This window comes from Plectropomus leopardus, chromosome 7, assembly GCF_008729295.1.
Source record: "Plectropomus leopardus isolate mb chromosome 7, YSFRI_Pleo_2.0, whole genome shotgun sequence".
Classification (NCBI taxonomy): Eukaryota; Metazoa; Chordata; class Actinopteri; order Perciformes; family Serranidae; genus Plectropomus; species Plectropomus leopardus.
Window position 1 is genome coordinate 6,059,269 of NC_056469.1, and position 21,909 is coordinate 6,081,177.

A 21,909-nucleotide genomic window follows, 5' to 3' on the forward strand; every position below is an offset into this window, starting at 1 on the left:
CTACTGATTTCCTGCCTGTTTAAATAAGTGCACAGATTAGGGATGTATGTTATTGGCTTTTTACTGATACTCGATGTGCCGATATATAACAAGTCATTTGGCCAATAATGGATACCGATTTTGATATATCCACTTTTTTCCCCACCAGATTTTAATGATCATCAAGTCTCTTCTGTCGTGGAATTAACATCATATTAAGCATACTCTTTTCGTGATGGCCCACCAGCAGATGGAGACATGAAATATAATGGTTTTCAGCATATGTATTATTCATATAATATTGTTATATTCATTGTGCACTCACTTAGGGTTGATGTTTTGTTCATGTTCACTTTGCCAAAACACAAAAAGAATAAATAAATAGATTAATAAATAAATAAATAAATAAAGACATAAAGACAATAAAGACAATAATAAATAAATATTGGTTTTTGATATCTCCAGGAATCAGCATGCTGGCAGATTCCGATATTTCATTTTAAAGCCTATATCTGCCAATACAGATGACAGGCTGATATACGCCTCTGTCAGTAGTTGCACACAGTAAAATTGGTGTGCATTGCATCTACAGAGGGCGGCACGGTGGCGTTGTGGTTAGGCGTCGTGGTTAGCACGATTGCCTCACAGCAAGAGGGTCCCTGGTTCGAAACCCGGTTGGAACGGTTCAGTCCGTGGGCGGGGGCCCTTCTGTGCGGAGTTTGCATGTTCTCCCCGTGTCTGCATGAGTTCTCTCTGGGGTCTCCGGCTTCCTCCCACAGTCCAAAGACAAGCAGCTCAGGTTGACTGGTGACTCTAAATTGCCCTTAGGTGTGACTGTGAGCGTGTGTGGTTGTCTGTCTATATGTGTCAGCCCTGCGATAGTCTGGCGAACTGTCCAGGGCCTTCCGCCTGATGACAGCTGGGATTGCTCCAGCCCCCCCGCGACCCTTATGAGCGCTTACAGAAAATGACTGCATCTACAGACTTTTTGCACAGACTCTGACCATCTTGTGCATATTATTCTCCCTTTATTGTATTTTGCATTTTAGATTTGTACACCTAAATTGTATGTATTAAATTCATCAGTGACATACTAATCAGTACAAGAATATAGGGGTGTTGTTTAGAACAATGCAGGTCTGTGTGCACTACCTTGTATCCCATGATGACAGGCATTAGTGTGTGAAGAAGGTTGAACTCGGCCATGGAGACAGTCACTGAGACTTGGAGCAAGGTAAGACACGTGAGTCTGGTTGGGATGAATTCCTCTAAGTTTGATATCTCTTCTGGAGTAACTGGACCATGGGTCTCTTCAACCACTTCTATAGAAACAATCACACAAGTAAGAAACATGTTAGCTTTAAAAAAAAATACCATGACATGTTGCTGAGGTGCAGTAAAGGGAGAGGGTGTATTGTTATATTGTTACAAAAACAACTGATTTTCCTTTGTTTTACACAAGCAAATTCAACCAAAGAGTATGAGACCTTTGGTGCATTATTTGAAATAAAGTGAGAGAGTGGAAAAGGCCAAACACATTTGGATATGAGGACTAAAGATTGTTTTACAGAGTAAGAGGTTAACTGTAAAGCACGCCAACTTCCTTGAGTGGGCGCCTCTCCTCTGCGCCTGTAGCATTAAAACAATAAAAAAGCCTTTTTCCAACAAAACCACCACCTCATACACTAAATAAAATAAACATGCACTAAAAAGTACTGGCATTTCCAAGTGATATCCATTACAGTGGCTGTTTCCCAGTAGCTTTGTTTTTGAACTATCTCATAAAACCACTCATTCAATCAATAACCAGAAACATCCGGAGGGGCAGAAAATGAAGTGAACCAAGTCAACATGGAAAAGAGGCTAGCAAGGTCAGCGCTCGCCAAAGTGAGGAATGACCAGAGCACTGAACCACTAAACTGTGTCCAGGGCCTGAGGTGGACCAAAACTTGAGCGTGTTGTTACTGAACGGCCTTGGCTCTGGTCCTGGGACATGAGCTTGTTTTAGTTCAGTAAAGGTTCTGTTGGGCTACATTCCCAGCTTCAAGGTGGGCTCAGAACCTGATCCTAAAGCTGTTTTGCTCTTTGGCCTACCGCCACAACCCGCATCAGGTTCATCTGGCAATGCCATGTCCAATCTAATCATATGCCAAGGCTCAAGTCAACATCCACAGTCAACAGTCAAATTACAAAAGACACGTGGCTCACATGGTACACAGAGGCATGATTAAACACACTAAAACACTTTCTACTTAAAGTCCACAGAAAAGACGAAAACATGATAAAAAGAACAAGTGCGCAAGCTTGCAAACACATGCTGGAACTCACATATTTCTGTCACACCCTTATTTTCGTGTCCCACTTAACAAATCCAGCTCTTAAAGTAATTTCTTTCTATCTATTGTTCTTTGTCAATATATTTAATATACATTCACAAAAATGATCATACTGTATGTAATCTGTGAGTTGAAATCTTCTGGTCGAAATAGGGCAAGACTTTATAAAATACAGACAACAGCCACTCGGGCCTCCATTTACAGCTCGTTTTGGGGAGCAAAGTGATTCTTTCTGAGCTCTTGGGGAGAGGAGAGGAGAGGAGAGGAGAGGAGAGGAGAGCTTGATTTAGGAAAACACATACGGCATGAGTTACTGTATCACTCTATCTGTAATAGCTACCTTGGTGAAAAATGCTTCCTCTTTTATCTACTCTCAATTTCTCAATCCCCCCCGGGGGTCTAACAATACTGACCCTCCTCCAGAAAATGCCAGAGTGAGCACAGACACATATAGAAACAGGAAGGAACACACTGACCTGCCCAGCTTTAGTCAAAAGCTCTGTTGTAATTACCCCATCATCCATTATCTATCGCAGATGCTGAAACAGTCGAAACCTACGGATGTTATCGTTTCGCAAAAATGAGAGTTATTGCTACAGATATTACACGCAGACACACATTCCATGTTCTTTCACAACATCCAAGGGATGAGCTCATCAATAGCTGTGCAGGGACGATCACTAACAAAGGTGTTTGGCTTATCCTCCCTCATGTGGTCCAAGAGGTCACTGCTTTCATGTACAGCTGTGTGTTGAAAGATGGGTTGTGCAAGGAAATAACAATGTGATGAGGATACTGTAAAGTGCAAACCCCTGCCGTTTCTGATCATTGGCATAATGGAAGAGAGGAGAGGACAAGAGAACAGAGTAGAAGACAAGGGAAGAAAAGATGAGAGATGATGTTGCAACAAGTGTTAGTAGAGTATGGGGAGTACAGTCAACTATTAGTTATTAGCTGATTCTTGGCTGTTAACCCTCTGAGACCTGCTGAGCTGCTGGTGATCCTGGCTGACAATCCTGTCTTTAAGAGGCTGTAGCTGGGTTTTGTTTTTAATGCTAGAGTGAAGAATGTGGTATCATATGAAACAAAACCTAAGGAAATCAGTGGTACTGACTATGTCATACTAGCTTCTTAGGAAGGGGGTAAATAATGTTTCAAAATTAGGCTACATATCAGCAATGGAAAAATAGCATGGCCATTTTCATAGGGGGCAATTGACCTCTTGCCTCATATCTGAATGAAAATGGGTTCAATTGGTACCCATTAGTCTCAGCTTAACATTTACACTATTGTATTTGAACATTTCTGCATACAGGAGTCCTTAAAAATTCTTAGTAATGCATAAAATGGGTATGAATGGAAAGCTGACACACTTGTGGATACAATGAGCCCAACTGTATTAATGTGGGACGTTAGCCCCTATAGTAGCCATTTCATTGTACTTCGACCATTTCTTTGAAATGAACATTACTGCATAAAATGACCATTTGTGTACTCTATATTTGGCAAAGGTACATTAACAATAAGGGGGGTTCTCAGTGGTTTCAAGAACAGAAGTGTTTGCCACGCAATTACCAGTTCTTTCAGAAATCTCCACAATTCAAAAGGTTTAATACCAAATCACAGCATGTGATTTCCATGGTGTTCTTTAAGGTCAAGATTTAGTATTTTGGGGTTTGTTTTTTTTAACCATTTTTATTAACTGTCAAGTAGCCAAACTTGCTTAAAATAAGCACCAAAACTGTCTAACAAATGATATTATCCCAAAAATTGCTACAACAACTTATGAGATATAATTGAGCATGGGAATGACCATCATATACTTCAGCCATCATGTTCTAAGCCCCTTTACACTCTAAACTTAAGTTTTAATAGATGTCTAACCGAAACACAATGTTTATTAGAAATTCATGACTAGAAAAAGTTGACATTCAGTGCTAAGTGAAGCGAAATATCCCCTTCCCCCCTTAAAAACAGACAAATATGGGCCTATGTAGGTCTCAGAGGGTAAAAGTCAGCTCAGTAAAACAAATGGAGCAGCTGTTTGCATGAGATGTCTGACCTCGCTGTGGTTTGCAGTAGGGCTCATACTCGTGGTCCATGGCACAGGTAACCATCTTTAGGATGCGGTGGACAGCGCTGCTGTGTAGCCTGACATCCAGAGGTCCCACCACCAACCTCTTGATGGATGTCTCTTGAAATGTGGGCACTACCTCCTCCATACTCACCACCGAGTCCTGAGAGCCTACAAACAGAAAAACAATACAAATATAACCAAAATATAAACAGTATGAGCTATTACAAACTTAGGGATTCTTCTGTCTGCCAGTCAGCACATTTCAAACATTTTTCACATACTGAAGAGTGTTAAGTACAGTAATCATGTCTCTTTCTGCATTTTATGTAAAGAGTTTTGACATAGTTAGGGCAGCCACACTTCTTCCCTATGTTTAATTCATAATTATGCACAAGTATAGGATCTCCTCATCTGCTGGACAATAACAAAATAACGATGGCAGTGCTGTAATGCAGCAGCAGAGAGCAGCTCTCACAGCCGTGACCCACTGGAATGATGAATATTCCAAATGTCCACTTCTCTCACACAGCTGTCCCTTCATTCATCGTAGGCCTCTGTTCCAGAGGTCCACTTAAAAGACTCAGCTCCCCGGCAATAAAACGGGAGAAATTAAAAATAAAAGAAGGGGGTGGATGAATGGCAGTGAGGGAGGAAGAGGACAAAGGGTCACAACTCTCTTTATTCCCATTACATTCCACCACTGCACCGAACATTCTTACAGCTCAGAGAGTCAACACTATGAATTTAACTTGTTTCACTGAAAGGGTTGGGGGATGGGGTGAAACTACTCCTAAATTCTAGGGATTTATAAAGGGCAATGGGCAATGCCACTTCCCCTTCCCCTCTTCAGTGAGATTTGGCTGCAGTGGATTAGGCCTAATATCAACCATATGGCTGCAGTTAGAACGGTCAGTGGAATGATGAGGAGGCTGAAATTAGCCGGGATTAAGACGATTTAAAAGTATATCAATTTCCCCAAGATTACAAAAAAAAGGTTTTAATCTGCAGCGTTACTCTAATGTGAAGTCGATGGTGAATATGACCTGGGTCGGTTAGTATTTCGGTTGACTCAGAGTTTATGTTAGTCCCATGGCAATGGAAACTAATTTGTTTGGTTGACACTGGATCTGGTCCGCGTCCGAGAAGAAGAGAAACACTGACAGAAGAGAAGCATTCCAATTGGCAGGGGTAACCACAGCCGTCCCGCAGGACAAGAGACTGACACTTATCCTGCTGTCAGAAATGACTCTGACAGCTCAGGATGACAGTATCAATGTTTTTTTTTAATTTAGATGATTATCTGTAGCTGACAGCGGGCGAGAACAATAGCCTAGTCAGAAAGTAGAGGAAGACAGAAGTAAAATGAAAGAGGAAAAAAGAAAGATAAACAACAAAGGTGACACTAGACTCCTAATAAATCAAATGATCTGCTCAAGTCATTGAATTGGCTCAACCAGATCATTGTTTCTTGTGCCATTATATCAGAAATTTCTGGCTGAGTTCATCATTACTGAAACCTCTTGTTTCCACTCAATGAAGCATAATCAGATATCATTCCTTATTTGAATAGCATTCAGTAACACATGGACCATGTCCTGTTATACTTTGCCATTAGACACAGTGCGGGGTTGCACTTCATCTAGCTTTAATCATATTTTTTTAAGTGTTGAGCATGTTGGAGGTTTTTTTTGTTGGGGGGTGGTGGGTGTTATCTTAGCACTTGTGAATGTCAGTCAGGTGTCACACACGGCTTCCCAGCAGCATTGAAACAAAATGCTCAACAATCACAGACTAAAGCACAGAGACATTTGTGGGCCAAATATAACATTTCAAATTGAAGGGAGAACGCTTTATCTCTTAATGGGAACTTCAGATCTTTCAGACCTGAATAAACAATCCTGAGTGCTGCAGCTGAGGAATGAGAAATCCTGTCTGTCTTAAAGCTTCTGCCAGAAGAGTGACACCTAATTAGCCAAGAGGAGCCTATTCACTTTCTCAAGAGCTTACAGGTAAAGAGACAGGGGGGGAAACAGTGTTTCAACAAGCAGTGCAGAGAAAAGAAACTCAAATATGTGTCAGTGCAGACTAAACACTTCTGACAGTTGCCCTCCAGGTAAGTTGGGGTGAGAGCGAGGACAGGAAGGGTCAAGGACCAGGTGGCTGTGACTCAAACAAGACAAGCTCTTTCTTCAAGTCTCCAGGGGGCTTGTTTGACACAGAGAAGAGGGAGAGAGAGAGAGAAGGATGGAGAGACAGAGAGAACATGATAGATAGGAAGAAAGAGAGAACAAGGCAGAGAAAAGGAGAACATGACAGATATAAAGAAAAAGAGAGAAGAGGTGGCAAGGTGAGCAAACAAGCTCTGTGAGGAGGAGTGAATTAGACAATACCTTTGCCGCTGCTGTTCTCCATTGTGTAGAGATAATCCATGTAGAAAGCACCAAAGCGCTGCATGCCCGCTATCTCCGTATAGGTCTCCTGTCAAACAAAAGTGGAGTAAGGTAAACACGGCAGTAAGGGAGCAAACAAGCTGATAGCATTTAAGAGTGGCAGTGACTGGGGTTACGGTGGATACGGAAAAAAGGGGTCAAATCAGAGATAAAAAAAAAAAGAGTAATTGAGGGTTGGTTTATTTCTTCAGCCAACAATATCACAAGTATTTGGAACTATTAAAAAAGTCTGGAAATGAAAGTAGACTTGACCATGGCAGATCAAGTCTCTCATCTGGGGTGAAATTAGAACTGATCACCTTTTTTAATCAACTTTTTAGAGCAGAAATGATGATAGAGAAGAGAGAGCACACAGAGAAAGACACTGTTATATACTTCATTTATACTTTGCACAGGAAGATAATTTACTACATATCATCTCTATTCTTTATTGAGTAATAGGCTGCTGATAAATGGAAGTGAAAGTTTCCTCATTACATTGGCACTTGGATGTATGCCACTGGAAATACCTTATCTACTACAAGATAGGACTTTTTCATGACAAATCAAAACTGTCTGTCTGGGATTATGGTTGAGAGTTTTAATATGAAATTGTGAAATGCCATTTGGAAATATTTATCAAGATAGCAAGATGCAGCTTTTAAAAGCATAAATGTACCTAGAAGCAATATGTACACATTCGGAAAAATACAATTATTGGTTTAAACCCAGATGACGCTCATCATTAAAGCACTGTGCCTTCACCAGTTATTTATTTACAATCATTATTAACAAATAAAAACTAAATAGGTAAAAGAGCTGTGAGATTTTATCTCATGTTTGATCTACCTGTGTGTGTGTGTGTGTGTGTGGTTACCTATAACTCATCACCATTTATTAGTCTGCAGGTTAAAAGCTATTGACCCTGTCCTAGACGATTTTTGAAAGTTATATTTCCACTGCACATCAAACCGCAGGCAAACAGTGAGAAGAATGAGCAAGCAAGGAGCAGAAAGAGAGAATGAGAGCAGCCCCTTTAACACACACTTTTAACACCCCCACCCCAGGCTTACTCACTAGCTCTCTAAACAGAGATTTCTATAGAGTCTTATCAGTCAGGAGGGTTAATAAGTAATATTTATTAGGGGACCTCTAATGGCTCTGGCATGCTTTTGGATCAAAGCCATTGGCTGGTTTCAAAACCGCTAATGAATTAACACTAAAACCTTTGACTCTTTAAGACTTTCAAGTGTGGTTGGATGGATGGATGTCCAAACAATTGCTTCATGGAGGGTCATGAACATTTTTGAGCAGAGTCAATACTAGAGCTGTGATGGCTGATGAATGGAGCTGAGAGTTATCAGGAATAACAGCTTTAACACTACTGCTTAGATAACGGGAACATTCCTCTACTGCAGCAAGCAGCTGAGTGACTGACAGAAATAATCTCAGTGGCAGCGATTTAAACTGGAATGATGTATTTAGAGAAGGAATTATTGAGTTAAAAGGGATAACATATGGTAATAACCTAGTCCTACCAAATATGACCATGAAATCTGAAGAAAGACTAGATTTTACTACATCAGATTATTGTTTATTTACCTGGATAAAGAACTGTGTTAGCGCCAATATGTTCTTTCTTCTCTACTTTGGCAGTGAGGGGCCTCAGTGAATCCTATGTAATCTCAAAAATAAAGAATCTCAATATCTCAATAGAATTTCCTCTTTTTCTTGTGGGTATTTCTTCTCTGAGCAGCTTGACGATCTCAGTGCTACAAATGTTTTGTTTAGTGAGGACCGTTTCAATAAAAGGTTCTCTTCAAGTAAACAGTATCAGTGAGTTCATTATGTTTAATGCAATTTTGTGTGTTGCTGTTGGATGAGTGTGTTGGCCGGTGTCCTGCTGTGAGGTGCATGGTGAGTTGGTTGCTAGCCTGCTTTGGAACTGACTGCCTCATTTTTGCCAAATGGTTTGCCTTTAGTTCTAAATGTTTAGTGGTTAGTCCTCTGAAAAAAAGAGCTTGATTACTTTATATGTCACAATCAACCTGTAATCTGGATGGATTCACTACAGACAAACTGTTTTACTGATATAGGTGTGGGACTGCTCTAAGGTAGATGGTCACTGAGGACCTCAATCTGAAATGCATGACCTGCTATTGAGTTTTGGCCATCCATCCAATCAAAACTAACCTTTTTTTAAACCACTAAAAACATATTTTTTTCCCAAATAAAATTTCCAGACAAAAAACGTGTTTGGAAACATGATTTTTTTGGTGAACTCCAGAATCTAATTTTCTTGAGACCTTGTGATTGGCGGCATCCAGGATGAACTCAGCCCTGACTCCATTGTTCTCTGGACTCCGATAGTCAAAGAGAGAGTTGGTAAGGTAGGTCATTCCTTTACTGCTTAGGCTGTCCCCACAGCTGAAGAACACTGCATCCTGCAGAGACAGAAAGAAAAGACAAGAGGAAAATGAGTGAGGGTATAAAAGAGCGGATGCACAGAAAATATTAGGCATTTTGAAGTTCCCCTCCAGTCATGTTTAAGTATGTAAAAAATATTCTACGATCATTATATTTTTAACATGCTTTTCCCAACATATAAGCTAAAAAAACTAAAAAGAGGCTGATCTGCTCTTTCTCCCTCTTGGGAAATTCTGGCCACGTCTGCCACTGCTCCTTCCCCAGTGTGGAGCGTGGAGATAGGTCTGGCTATGAGAGACAAGCTTTCAGGGAAGTGCACAGACAGCAGAGGACTATGAAAACCTTTTCAGTGACAAACTTTACACAGATACAAATCAATATTGTGAAGGTCAGACACTTTAGAGGACTGAAACATTTTTGAGTGAAAGGGAACTTTAAGATTTCAGATTTCAAATAAAAGATCATATTATAAACAAGTATTTCAAGTGATTTAACAGAAATCATTTGCTGTCCCTTATTAAATGTCACATACTGCGGGTAAGCACACAATTTAAAAATATCTCACAAAAATAACAGTTAAGGCTTAGATGATGAAATTCATAGACTTCAATAGAGCCCATAAGCGTTGCACTGTTTGTGTGCAGATTGTGAGACTGCTGCTGACACAGTGATGTACTTGTGGCAAACACAGAACATTATGGTGAATTACAAAAAGACAGCTGGTTTTTGCTCTTCCATAAACAAACCAGACCACAGCTCTACCTCCTTCTGAAAGCTCTTGGGAGCAATAGAGGCTGCGGAGACATGGTTTAGGTGAAACTGATCTCCGTTCTGGGCTTTTAAATTCTCTTTCTTTATCTTTCTCACTCAAGTTTTCCGCTTTTTTTCATTTTTCCTTGAGGTTTTTAGGCTGTCTTTACCTCTTCACGTCGGTTCATGTTTTCTTCAAAATCCCGGACTCCCATGATGCCTTTCAGGCAGAGTGCCCGGCAACCCACAAAGCCAATCTGACAATCGAAGAAGGGCTCCCCCATCATCAGCACCTGGAATAAAAACCAGAGGAAGAGACTTTTACCAGTTTTTATGGTCCAGATTTATTCACCTCTACAGGAAGCACAATGTGGAAACTGGATAAGCGCCGGAGACCTGTCTTCCACTGAAGAAGAGTAAGGAATACACAGACCTGTACCGTTAGGAAACATCGATTAAGATAAATATTGATATAATAATCATGAATCTATCTATGTATCCATCGATGTATGTATCTATCCATCCATCCATCCATGTAGTTAGTTAAAACTTAACAGATGGGGAAAATGCAATCCTTTCCTCTCCAAACGGAACAACCACAATGTTAAATCTCTCAAATCAGTCTACAGAAGTTCAGTAAAATTGTAACAGTGCAGTAATTCACAGAAATTAATTTGACTGAATTACCTTTTTACATCTCAACAAAGCATAAAATTTGATATTAATCACAGTGCAAGAGTCAGTGTATTGTGGATTTATCCCAAATAAGTTTCTCCACTAGGACCAGTTTGAGGCTAAGTTGGTTTGTGGTGCTGTTGAGGTTGTGGGCTCATTTCATTGTCATCAAAAGAGCAGGGGTTAGACAACTTCCATTTTCCCTTGAGCGTGGTGTGTGCATGTGTGAGTGTGTGGTAGCAGTCCAGCAGACCCTGTAACCAGCAAGGTGTGGTTGCCTCTCACTCACCGTGCCTTTGCTTCACCCAGCAGACAACTAAATAGAGAGCAATCCAATAAAACTTTACGTTTCACCACACAATAATTACAAGGCCTAGTTTTCCCTGTTTTACTAGCCATCCCTTTGCCTTTCAACGCTCTCACTTTTGGTCCCAGTTCAGACTGCTCTCTCTCTCTTCCAGCAAAAGCATAAATTACAGAAATTGGAATTGGAAATCTCTCAGAATTCTCACATCTGGTAGATAGCTTAGAAGCAGAAAACTCCTTTCCTTCTCCGACCAGGTAATCAGAGAAAAAGGTTTAAAAATATTTTCTACACCGAGGGGGAAACGCGGAAATGATCAGACTTGGACCTCAATCAGACACGGATTTCACTGTGTTCACAACAGGCCACGGATTAGTGACCTGGAGAGGCTTTATACGTGTACTTAAGGAGGGAATTAAGAGAAACCACTGTCCAACAGCGAATAAGGAGACACTAATAATAATAACAGAGGATCAAAAAAAGGATGCAAGGCTCATCATTGGCCTGTTCATGATGGGTAACAAGGTTGCAGATGGGTACAACTGATGTGGGCAGATATTAGAAAAATTATATGCTCTCATTTTTAAAAAAAATGTTGAGGCCTAATGTTTTTAATAATGATCCTCATCATTGATAATGATAATCCATTACTCCCTTTTTTTTTTTTTTTACATCCAGACACGAGATTGTTTGGTTAGTTGGTTAAAAAAAAAAAAAGTTAAAAGAAAGCTGTCATTGGTTCTTGTAGCTGCTCTGTTTATTATATGGAATATGAACAATATTCCATATAATTTTTTTAGACGAAATTGTAAGAATTAAGCTATGGCATATTACCTCTATAGTGATTCCCTCTTGCTCCAGGCATAGGACCTCTCTGGACTTAACCTTCTGAGGACTGTAGTAGCTGCTCTCTGACTGGGTCTCTGTCAGCTGAGAAAAAAGACAGAAAGACAGAAAAAAAGAGTAAAGATCAAATAAATACAACTACAATTTAGCAGTCAAAGCTATTACTTTGCTACTACTTCACAAGTTTGATTTAATCTGTGAAAAAAATGTTACTCAACTTCTACAACAAGGTGTCACAAAAATACATCAAAGCAACAGAACATGAAAAATGGAGCAAAGTTTACAAAGTTTAATTTTGTGTTACAGTTACAGCTTTGCGACATCCAAAAAATAGATTAGGTGTTTAAAAATCTGAATCAAACAGATCAAAACCAATTAAACAAGTCTTAAAATTGCAGTATTCAAATGAAAAGTGGTTCAGTATAGAGACTTTAGCACCTTAAAATATTGAAAGACAACAAAGGAAAGTTAAGTCTTGTTTGACAGAATATGTAACAGTTATGGCAATGATATGGATGTCACAAAACTTCAACACTAAAAAATGGAAAGTATATGTCTCATTGTGTGTGTGTGTGTGTGTGTGCGCGCGCGCGTACTCACAATTCATTGCTGAAACGGATACATGATTTGAAAAATAAACAAAAGCTATGCAAGTCTTTGGATGTGGAGGGCAGCAGGGCCCCAGAAAATAATGCTTAAAACCAGAAACAATAACATCCAAACAAGGACAGATGACATTTTCTTAGATCACAGACTGGATGCCAGCCTTGGGACGTTTTGGTCGTTTTCTCTTCCAAGTCTGGACCGTAGCCAAATACATTCATCAAACCACATGACAACCGCTCCGCTCTGATTTGAGGGGAGGCCCGCTCTTGCTTTATTGGGGATGACAATCAGAACATGACTAAAGTACTCGGGAAATCAAGGAGTAAACTAAAAATGTACAAGTGATTGTTTGTTAGGGTGAATTAAAAAGAAAAGAGGGATTGATCATTAGAGCATGAATTCTGTGTGTAGAGATAGTGTGGAGGCAGACAGAGAGTGGTAAAAACAAGTTGGTTTAAGTGAGAGGGATACAGAGCTGTGATGCTTTTGAGGTTGGCCAAACTTTGGGTGTAGAGCAGAGCTGTGCAGACCCTAACCCATTCAACTTTTAACACAGGAAGCAGGTGCAGAGCAAGGAGCAGCTGTGCCTTATTATCCCTACTGATGGAGCAGACTCTCTCACCCTCGCTCCCTTCCCCTTTTCTCGATTCTGATGGTTTAATCCTGTGCGGGGACCACTCCGTCCCGACCCACAGGTCCCTAGGAGCAGCGGTGAGCAGGGATGTTAAATTATCTGACCAAAAAATTGCTCTGTCTGACAACATCAGTGCATGGTAGCACTGACACTGGATCAGACACAAACATGATGACTGTTAATACAATAAGAAGATGGCCAATTTGGCATTAGCCAAGCTAGACTGGGGGAGCATTTCTGACTATACCGAGGCCTGAAACAACAGAGCAGACAGAGAACAGAGAAACAGCCTCTATGTACCAACACAAATGCTCAACAAAGCCAGTAATACACACAGCCACTGCTGCCGCTGCTGTCCCTGCTACTTCTCCTTTGCTATATTTTGACCCATTAAAGACTTCAGGAGTCCAACACAAATCAAATGATTCTTTATGAGGCATCTTGGAAACGTTAAAACGTTGGATGTGAATATTAGGGTACTTTGTCTTTACGTCCATTGCTCAGAAATGTAACACAGTGAAGAGAATCTGATGGGAAAGTTGAAAAAGACTTTGAAATTTGTTATTTTTACAATAAATGAAAATACCAAAACAAAAGAATGGCATGAAGTCTGGCATGCAATGAGAGTTTGGCAGGTGTGCAAATGTGAAAGAGGGGAACAAATGGTAAGTGCTGAACTATGCGTTATGTGTGTAAAAGTCATTAGATTATACTGCCAATTTTTCTGATCAAACAGATCTGGAGAGTAATGGGTCAGCAGTCTAAAAATACCTCTCTGATTTCATGTTCATGTCAAACTCAGGTTCAGGCAGTGGCTGTTCAAAGACATGAAATTCCCTCAAACTAAATACTTCCTTGAAGGAAAGAGACGAGAACGTTTAAAAAGCCATCCTTTCAGCTGTCTGCAATTACTCCAGACGAGAGGCAATTAATTGATTAAAAGAACTCAAACAATACAGGAACAATTTAAACATTATTAGAAAAGCACCATGGTCTGTTTGGCCTGAGACATACCTCCCCTTCACTGATCACACACGCTGTCGAGTACACGCACGCAGGCACACACACACACACACACACACACACACACACACACACAATAATGTGAGAGCAGTAATGTGATCTGAAGTTCCTGAACCTGAGGGGAAACGCAGATGAATTCCAACTATTCTGAGTGAGCAGGCAGGATTAAAGTTTGGGATCCATTTCTGAATAGTCATCATACCACGTATAATGTTTAAAACATTAACGTGACCCGAGACGCCAGTTAGCGGTTCCACTCCCCTCCCCTGTACCACACACACAGACAAAGAGGATTGTGACTTCCTGAAGATCAAGCTGGTCTTTAAAACTCAAACTCGAAATCACCACAAAATATGAGAGCAGAGATGGGAGGGGCAGTAGGAGTGAATAAACAATAACAGTAGCAAGGAAAAAAAGCTGTAATTGTTAACACAACATCTTAAATCAGGAAATTCTATAAGAGGGGTCATCAATTCCATTTATCCATGGGCCCAAATTGTTTTACTGTTATTGTTTAATAATAAAATTAATAATTGTTAAATAATGTAATGAAATTGTTATAATAAAAAAAATAAGATAACATGTTAAAAAAGCGTATGTAAAAAAAGAAATAAAACAAAACGTTAAATGAGAGCTATGAGTCTATCACTCAACGGTTTTGGGGGTTGCTTTAATATGGGAAAATAATGCTAATGGAATGCATTTTTTCCCCCCCTTACATTTTCTGATTCATTCATATTCTGCGGGCTGGATGGGAAGCTTTGGCAGCCAGTAGCTGATTATCACTGTTCTATATAAACATTAAGTATCTTTATTGAATGAACTTCCCCAGGAATTTTCAGAGTTTTTTCAAGTTTATCATGTTTTTAATACTACTTCACAGATGGGATTACAGATTCACCTAATGTATACCAGCCTCTATTCTTGCCTTGACAGGACATTTAGCAATGATTTGTTAATGAAATAATTTATGATGCAGGTCTTTAAAAAAAAGAAAAGCTGATTTACCTTAAATGTAACAGAAGCTTTAGTGCAGTAGAAGCCTATGGAAACAATGGGGTCTTTGGGTGTGTGTTGTTGTGGGTTGTTGGGGATGCCTCCTGTCTCTCTCTGCTGGTAGAGGCCTTCCTCAAATTCCTCCTCTGTGCCTACGATGGCTGGAACAAAGGACCAAGCCCAGGAAACCCAACCCTGGTCGCCCTCATCAGGACTCCCGGACTGCATGTAGAGGTCTGGGCTGGAGTACTGGCCAGACCCCTGGCTTTCCATATCCACATCCATCCCTGAACGGGAAAAAGTCATAATTAATTATAAAGCAAAGATAAGCACATGATTTTATTGTACTTTAAAGAGTGATGAGAAAAGGCACGGTTAGTGTCTGCGGGTCCACTGTTTCTCCTACAAAGTGTCTGTTCAAGATGCTTCATATAAAACTTCAGGAAATTACAAGTCAGACTTTCAAATCAAGATCTGCTGCACACAAAGAAAAATGTACCATTATGCTCAATAAGAATCCTAAAGAACAGGGAGGACATCATTGTCTTTCATAACAATCGGGTTGCCAAATTTATGTTGAAGTCAAATTAGGGTTCAGATGGAAAACGCTCAACTCCCCCCTTTGTATGATTTTACTCTGCCAGATAAATCAATTTAAAGAGGCAGGTTCTGAGAGCAAACTGGTCCAACAGGGGGGAAACTGTTGATAATGTGAGTGTTTGTGCCCTACGCAGCACACTAAATTAATGTGTCCATGCCCTCGAGGTAGTTTAATACAAGCAAGATGTTTCAGCTGTCAACCGAACACACAAAAACAGCACAGACCAAGGCAGTTTTCACAGTAGTTGCTGCCAATGCTCCAGCATGCAGGTGTGTGAGTATTTTTGTGCTGATGGAACTCACTGCTGCATGATCAAGAGAGAGAGAGACAGAGAGACAGAGAGAGACAGAGGAAGCCCGTTCCAGCGGAGGCCAGAGGGCACAGTGTGTCAGCCAGCATCCTGACAGAAGAGAGCCTTGACTGGGCCCAGTGGATCACTGTGGTCAGGGCTGTCTGAGCTGGACCCAACGGCACAGGCTGCATCCACAAATGCATGCAGAGGGGAGCTCAGTCACATATTTGCTTAGAAGCCAACAGACTGAAATGGAGGCCATGAGGGAGGCTTGTTGCTATGAGCCATCAGCACAATCTGAGCTTGGCTAGAGGTACAGGTGAAGGCTAGGATGGGTCAACTGTGTGTGCTGACACCTTGACAGAGCTCAAAAGGTTGACTGCAGCACTGGCTACTGTAGGAAACAGGCCTTACACCAGGTGAAAGGGGTAATGTCGAAAGTGGTGGAAGAAGCAGATCAAGACTGAGGGAGGTCGGTCTTCCCAGACATACCAGTTGAAAGAGGTCTAAACATGAGACAAAGCCTGGACAAAATGGAAACAAAAGGGTTGAGGATAAATAGAAGCTTAAGATTCAACAGGCCAGTCCTTGTGTCATCAAGAAAAAACAGCTGGACTGGCACGTTGGTGAGGTTCACAACAAAAGACAAGCAAAAGTAGGTTGAAGCCCATTTGCTATTATCTTTCCCATTACGCAGCAAACTCTTTGGGGGTTCACGGGTTCCCCAAACCACTATGAACCACCCCGGTCCCTGATGCCGACCTCTGAACTCGTCCCATCGTGTCTGTTTCCATACACGTCGGTAAAGAGGAAGCTGATGTCAATACACAAGAATGTGTAATCCCATTCCTCGCGGCCTCACGTCCTCTGTGAGAAAACAATATTGTCCGTGAGGTCACAGCTTAGGAATCCCAGAGGCTGAGGCGGTGAAAATTATGACATATTTTAATTAAATCTTTCACTTTGCGAATTGGCAGTTGGAAATCCCATGTTATGGCTTTTTATCTCTCTCACTCCCCCCAAATCTCCCTGTTGGATTCTATCTCTCATTTCACTTTTTTTTCCTTTTAGTTTTCACTCGGTGGAAGCCTTTGAGGTGTCAGTTCAACAAGTTAAGCTCTTTCGCTTCACGTCACAGCCCGACGAAGGCTACGTTTGAATTGCGAGGCAATCAAAATAAAAGCACAATTACCAATCAAGTGATCAAAACAGACCGGCTTAAGGAGACTTTGAAGTATTAATCCTGAGAAGTGAGTGAAAAATTCCCAGAGAGTGATGTGAGCCAGCCAAAATGTATGCTGCTGTGTGGTGAAGTACTATGACCACACAGGTGTGAAATGTAACCAACTCTGTGTTCTGCTTCACTTTAAGAGCCATCAAAACCTTACTGGATCTCTTCCGTGGACGACTCACAATATTAGTGTCCCACCCCATGAGCATGCACATGTCCATAAGTAGAGCTCAGAAGCACTGTGTTATAGGATGTGTCAGGGTCATGGTTGGTTTCCATGAGTCCAAGGCCTCTAGGCAGCGGTGTATGTCTAAGCTAGCAAGGGAGAGGGTGTGGGTGTGTTAGTGAGTGAACAGCTGAGTGACATTGAGACAGTGAGAGGAGAGGAGGGAGAGAAGGTAGTGCCCTTGCAGACCAGTAGATGTCCCTCCATGTTTATAGAGGGAGAGGTGGACTGGTTACCTGACCACTGAGTTAAAGGCTACTCTGCTCGCCGTCTTTTGCATCTGCTCAAACACACACACCTTTCACACATACGTGTCAGTTTTTCCAGTCACAGTTTATCATATCTATCAGATCTATCTGTTCATCAGTTCCTCACAGGTAACACAGTGCATACACACAGACACACTTTGGCGCGCTGGCCTACCTACTTTGATATTAAAGAATGGAACACCATGTGGGTCGCATACTGTTTCGATTTAACACTATCGGCGTGACATTAACATCAAAATGTTTTAAAATCCGTTTTAGCAGTCATGGCAGGAGGATATAAAACGCTCTGCAAGACAAAAAGCCGTTTCATCCGTGGCCATAGACTTCTAAACTCTATGGCCCTTATGTCTTCACACCAATATTAAAAAGTGAAAAGATGATTAAAAAGAGGCCCTGTCACGTCACTGTGCTAGCATAAGGGGGCCACATGAGGTTTATAACAGGCCGATAGCCTGTGGCCTCTGGCTGATACACGTGTAATGGTCCACTCCATTCAACAGGCCTACGCAGAGATCTTTCTAAGCAAACAATTAGACATATACACAACATACAGAGCGAAAAACACCTACATATGTCACTGGACAAACACACAACAACTCTAGGCACTCATATACTTGCTCACATATATGCGCGCGCGCGCGCGCACACACACACACACACACACACACACACACACACACACACACACACACACACACACACACTCAGTTCTCAGTTCATAATTCTTCACATACTTGTTGAAACCATACAGCTTTCTCGTGCCGTGACCAGCTGGTCCATTCAAGCATGTTAGTCATCTTTGTTTCCAACCGCTGAAACTTTTACAGTGTTTCACAGACTTCACTGAATTTCAGACGGTAGGAAAACCAGCCATCTAATCCTCACTGGAAGGTTGCTTTGGTTAGTGACACACAAGTATCCTGCGCCGTTCACCTATTAATGCTGTTCATTAATGAGACATTGGCTCTTACCTAAAAGAGAAAAAAATCAAACAAACAACTTGCAGCCACAGTGAATCATGGGCACATAAACACATTACAAGGCTTTTTCCACTTTGTTAATTGGCGAAAAGAAAAACACCTTTACATGGGGGAAAAATTAATATTCAAGAGTAAGCATTAAAAAGTAAGCAGTTAAAAAAAGGGTATTGAAGAGGGGTATTAGAGCCAGCAAAGACTCACCACAAGCAGCCTATGGGAATTCATATGAATGTGATAAAGTACTATAGTACTGGGATCATGTTCCAGCAGTGATGTGACAATAATTGTTTCCAACAAACTACAACACTTTAAAATAAATATGCATGTAAGCCAAGTCAGTCACTATAGGCATCAACATGCGTGAAAGTTGTAGAACAGAACCTATCAGTGGTAAAAACCTGCCTGTATTGGTTAAGAAAAATGCATTTTATTTTCTAACTACAAATAATAAATCTTTTGAGCTGTAATTCTGCAAATATTATTAAAATATTTCAGTTTTACTCATTAAATCTGAGATGATTACGGTGAAACCATATGTTCCTGAACAAGCTTAAACTCCTCCCAACAAACACACACACCTACTACAGTATAGACACACACAACTGCCCCCCTCTTCAGCTTCTTCACTCTGTCGATTACTTCCAGCATAACAAGATCTGGGGGCGCTCAGGTTCCAAGAGCTGGTCCCCTCTTGTATATTTTTGTGATGGGATACTAATTCATTCTCAGAGGCTCTGCATAGCAGTAGCATGACACCGACTCTTACATCTGGCATTGGACACTGAACTGGAAGCTGCGCCAACTTGCAGTAAAAGTTCCAGGCCAACAGGCAGGGAGCGAGTTAGAGGGAGTGAGCGAATGGGCTGTATTGTGTTGGGCTGCCTGCTTCCTCTCTGCCCACCACTTCCCTTGCTCCATAATTTGCTCCTGGTGCTGCAGAGGCTGTTTTGGCCCAGCGGAACCTGGGACTCGATGCTGTTCTATTTGGCTGTATAAAGGATGAGCAGTTTGGGAGAGATGAGATGGGCGTTTAGGGAATGAGGTGGGGGGTTTTTAAGGGGGTGTCTGCAGCTATTAAAAGTATAAAGTCTATGAATGTTCGTGAGAGTGTGTGTGTGTGTGTGTGTGTGTGTGTGTGTGTGTGTGTGTGTGTCTGTGTCTGTGTCTGTGTCTGTGTCTGTGTTTGGTATGCAAGAAACTGCCTGCATGTGTGTGGGAGTGTGATTTCATGTGGTGCTCCAATCAGAAAAGACAGAGATGGGCCTGCGTTTGATTCATCCCTGTGTCTACCCTTCATCCCTGTGTCTAACCCTTCATCTTCCTCTCTCCTGCCTCTATGCACATGGAGGGGATCAGGCCTGACGACAACGGTCTGTGTTGAGTTACACGCTCCAGCTTTTGTTTGTGGAAAAAGCAGGAGGAGCGCACACCATGGTCAAAGTGATGTTAAATGTCCCGTTTAGGAACAACAGCAGCATATGGACAGACATAGCCCCTGAACAGAACAAGGCAACATGCAGAGTGTCATGAGCCGAAAACGCTGTCTAAGGAAAAGCTTCAAAGCTTCGTGCATGGTCTGATGGCTCATTAACCACTTCAGAGCTTTCAACCACATTTTGTCTGAGAAATATGACTGCTACAGGAATTACAGTGACACACATGCTACGTTGCTGCGAGACCTCAATATACAATTTACAAATTAATGTGATAGAACAAAATAATGATTGTAGTGCCCTCAGCCATAAAAAGAGGATGACTACCTCAGTCTTCCATTTGTTTCTATTTCTAAGAGCAAAAATCACAGCCTATTTGACTTTACTTCATGTACTTACATATGCAAGTTCTAGTTATCAAATTTTTGAGAAACATTCCAGATAAAATAATGACTTAAAATCATTTTGGGGGGGTTTTCCCCAATAACAATAAATCAAGAGCAAACTGCCAAATTACTCCCTCACTGTTGTTAGCCTCTGCTGAGTTGCACATCCATGGCCACGTTCAAATAAAATATGTAGTGAAGACCTTGAAGGAATTTAATAAAAGGCATTAAGTGTATTTTTTTGGTGATGGACATCAATTCATTATTCGAGCAAATGTCTCCCCTTCTGTTCCTGAGTTATGGTATTAAATGGCCAGAAAAGTGTTTTTGCGTAACATTATGGTGTTACAGTGAGTTAATCTTTGACATTTTGGAAATAAAATGTCATCACTTTGTCATTTCATCCTACTAGACATTTGTGACTTTTTTTTAATATTTAGTGCATGAATTATTGAGTGGGGGGCAAAAAAAGTGTTTTAAGAGGTCACATTGACTTTGACAACCAAATTTTATAAGTCCATCACTGAGGCATGATGGACACTGGCACCAAATTTGAAGAAACTCCCTCAGTGTATTACTGAGGTATTGCATTCATGAAAATGAGGCAGACAGACTACTGAGAAATATAATGACTAAGGCCAAGGCTGTCACTTAAGTGGAGGCATAAAAGCAGACAAAAACATCTGCTACTTACAGAGAGAGAACTGTCAATATCTTCTCTAAGAGACCTAACTCACCAGGTAAAATTGCTCCAGCCTCCCTGACATGAATACTGCCTTCTTCTCCCTCGCCCTCTTTGTGTCCTCCGATTTCCCCATAGTAGAGAGCAATAATCAGCTCTAAAATGCGGATAAACATGGGCAGCTGCTGATCGGTGATAGACAACTTCAGGCTCTCCACCATGGTCTGGATCTGAGAAAACACAGAGAAGAAAAGCATAAGAGATGGCTTAAATTTTGAAATACGATTTGCTAAATTGTATGTTTAGATGTGGAATGGGCTACAGGCCCAACCACTTCTCGTGGGCTCCCGCTTAATGTGAATAGGAATGTTTAATAAAAAAGGGTCGAGCTGTCTCAGGCCCTCTAAGAACAAGTACGGTTCCCTCTTTGGCTAACTGTTGAATGCTGAAAGTTGTGTGCGGAAGATGCATTTTTTGCTACTGTAGAACAAAGTTATATGATGACTTACAACTACAAACCCCAAATTATGGTCTAAAAACAAGTAGATGTGCTGTAGAGTAACAAAAAGGAAGTAGATGCATCCCTTAGTATAAAAACAATGTGTGGGTAAGAAAGCTTGAGTTCTAATGGAAATAAATGTATTTACACTGTACATGTAATGTGAACCAATGTGTTTACTGTAATTATCTACAGCAGCTGCAAAATTTTCATTAAGGCATATATTTT

The 21,909-nt window shown here is 41.0% G+C and overlaps 1 protein-coding gene across 4 annotated transcripts in view; it reads right to left on the reverse strand.

Moving 5' to 3' along the window:
• Positions 1-21,909, reverse strand: part of LOC121946151 (vacuolar protein sorting-associated protein 13B-like) — a 375,120-nt gene that overhangs the window by 322,145 nt on the left and 31,066 nt on the right. For all 4 annotated transcript variants that reach the window (XM_042490601.1, XM_042490600.1, XM_042490605.1 and 1 more), the window contains exons 7-14: positions 21,238-21,412; positions 15,095-15,369; positions 11,812-11,907; positions 10,169-10,291; positions 9,128-9,265; positions 6,783-6,870; positions 4,378-4,560; positions 1,132-1,301 (exon numbers count right to left, since the gene is read on the reverse strand). In XM_042490601.1, coding sequence (XP_042346535.1) covers positions 1,132-1,301; positions 4,378-4,560; positions 6,783-6,870; positions 9,128-9,265; positions 10,169-10,291; positions 11,812-11,907; positions 15,095-15,369; positions 21,238-21,412 — 1,248 coding nt within the window. The remainder of the gene's footprint in view (positions 1-1,131; positions 1,302-4,377; positions 4,561-6,782; positions 6,871-9,127; positions 9,266-10,168; positions 10,292-11,811; positions 11,908-15,094; positions 15,370-21,237; positions 21,413-21,909) is intronic.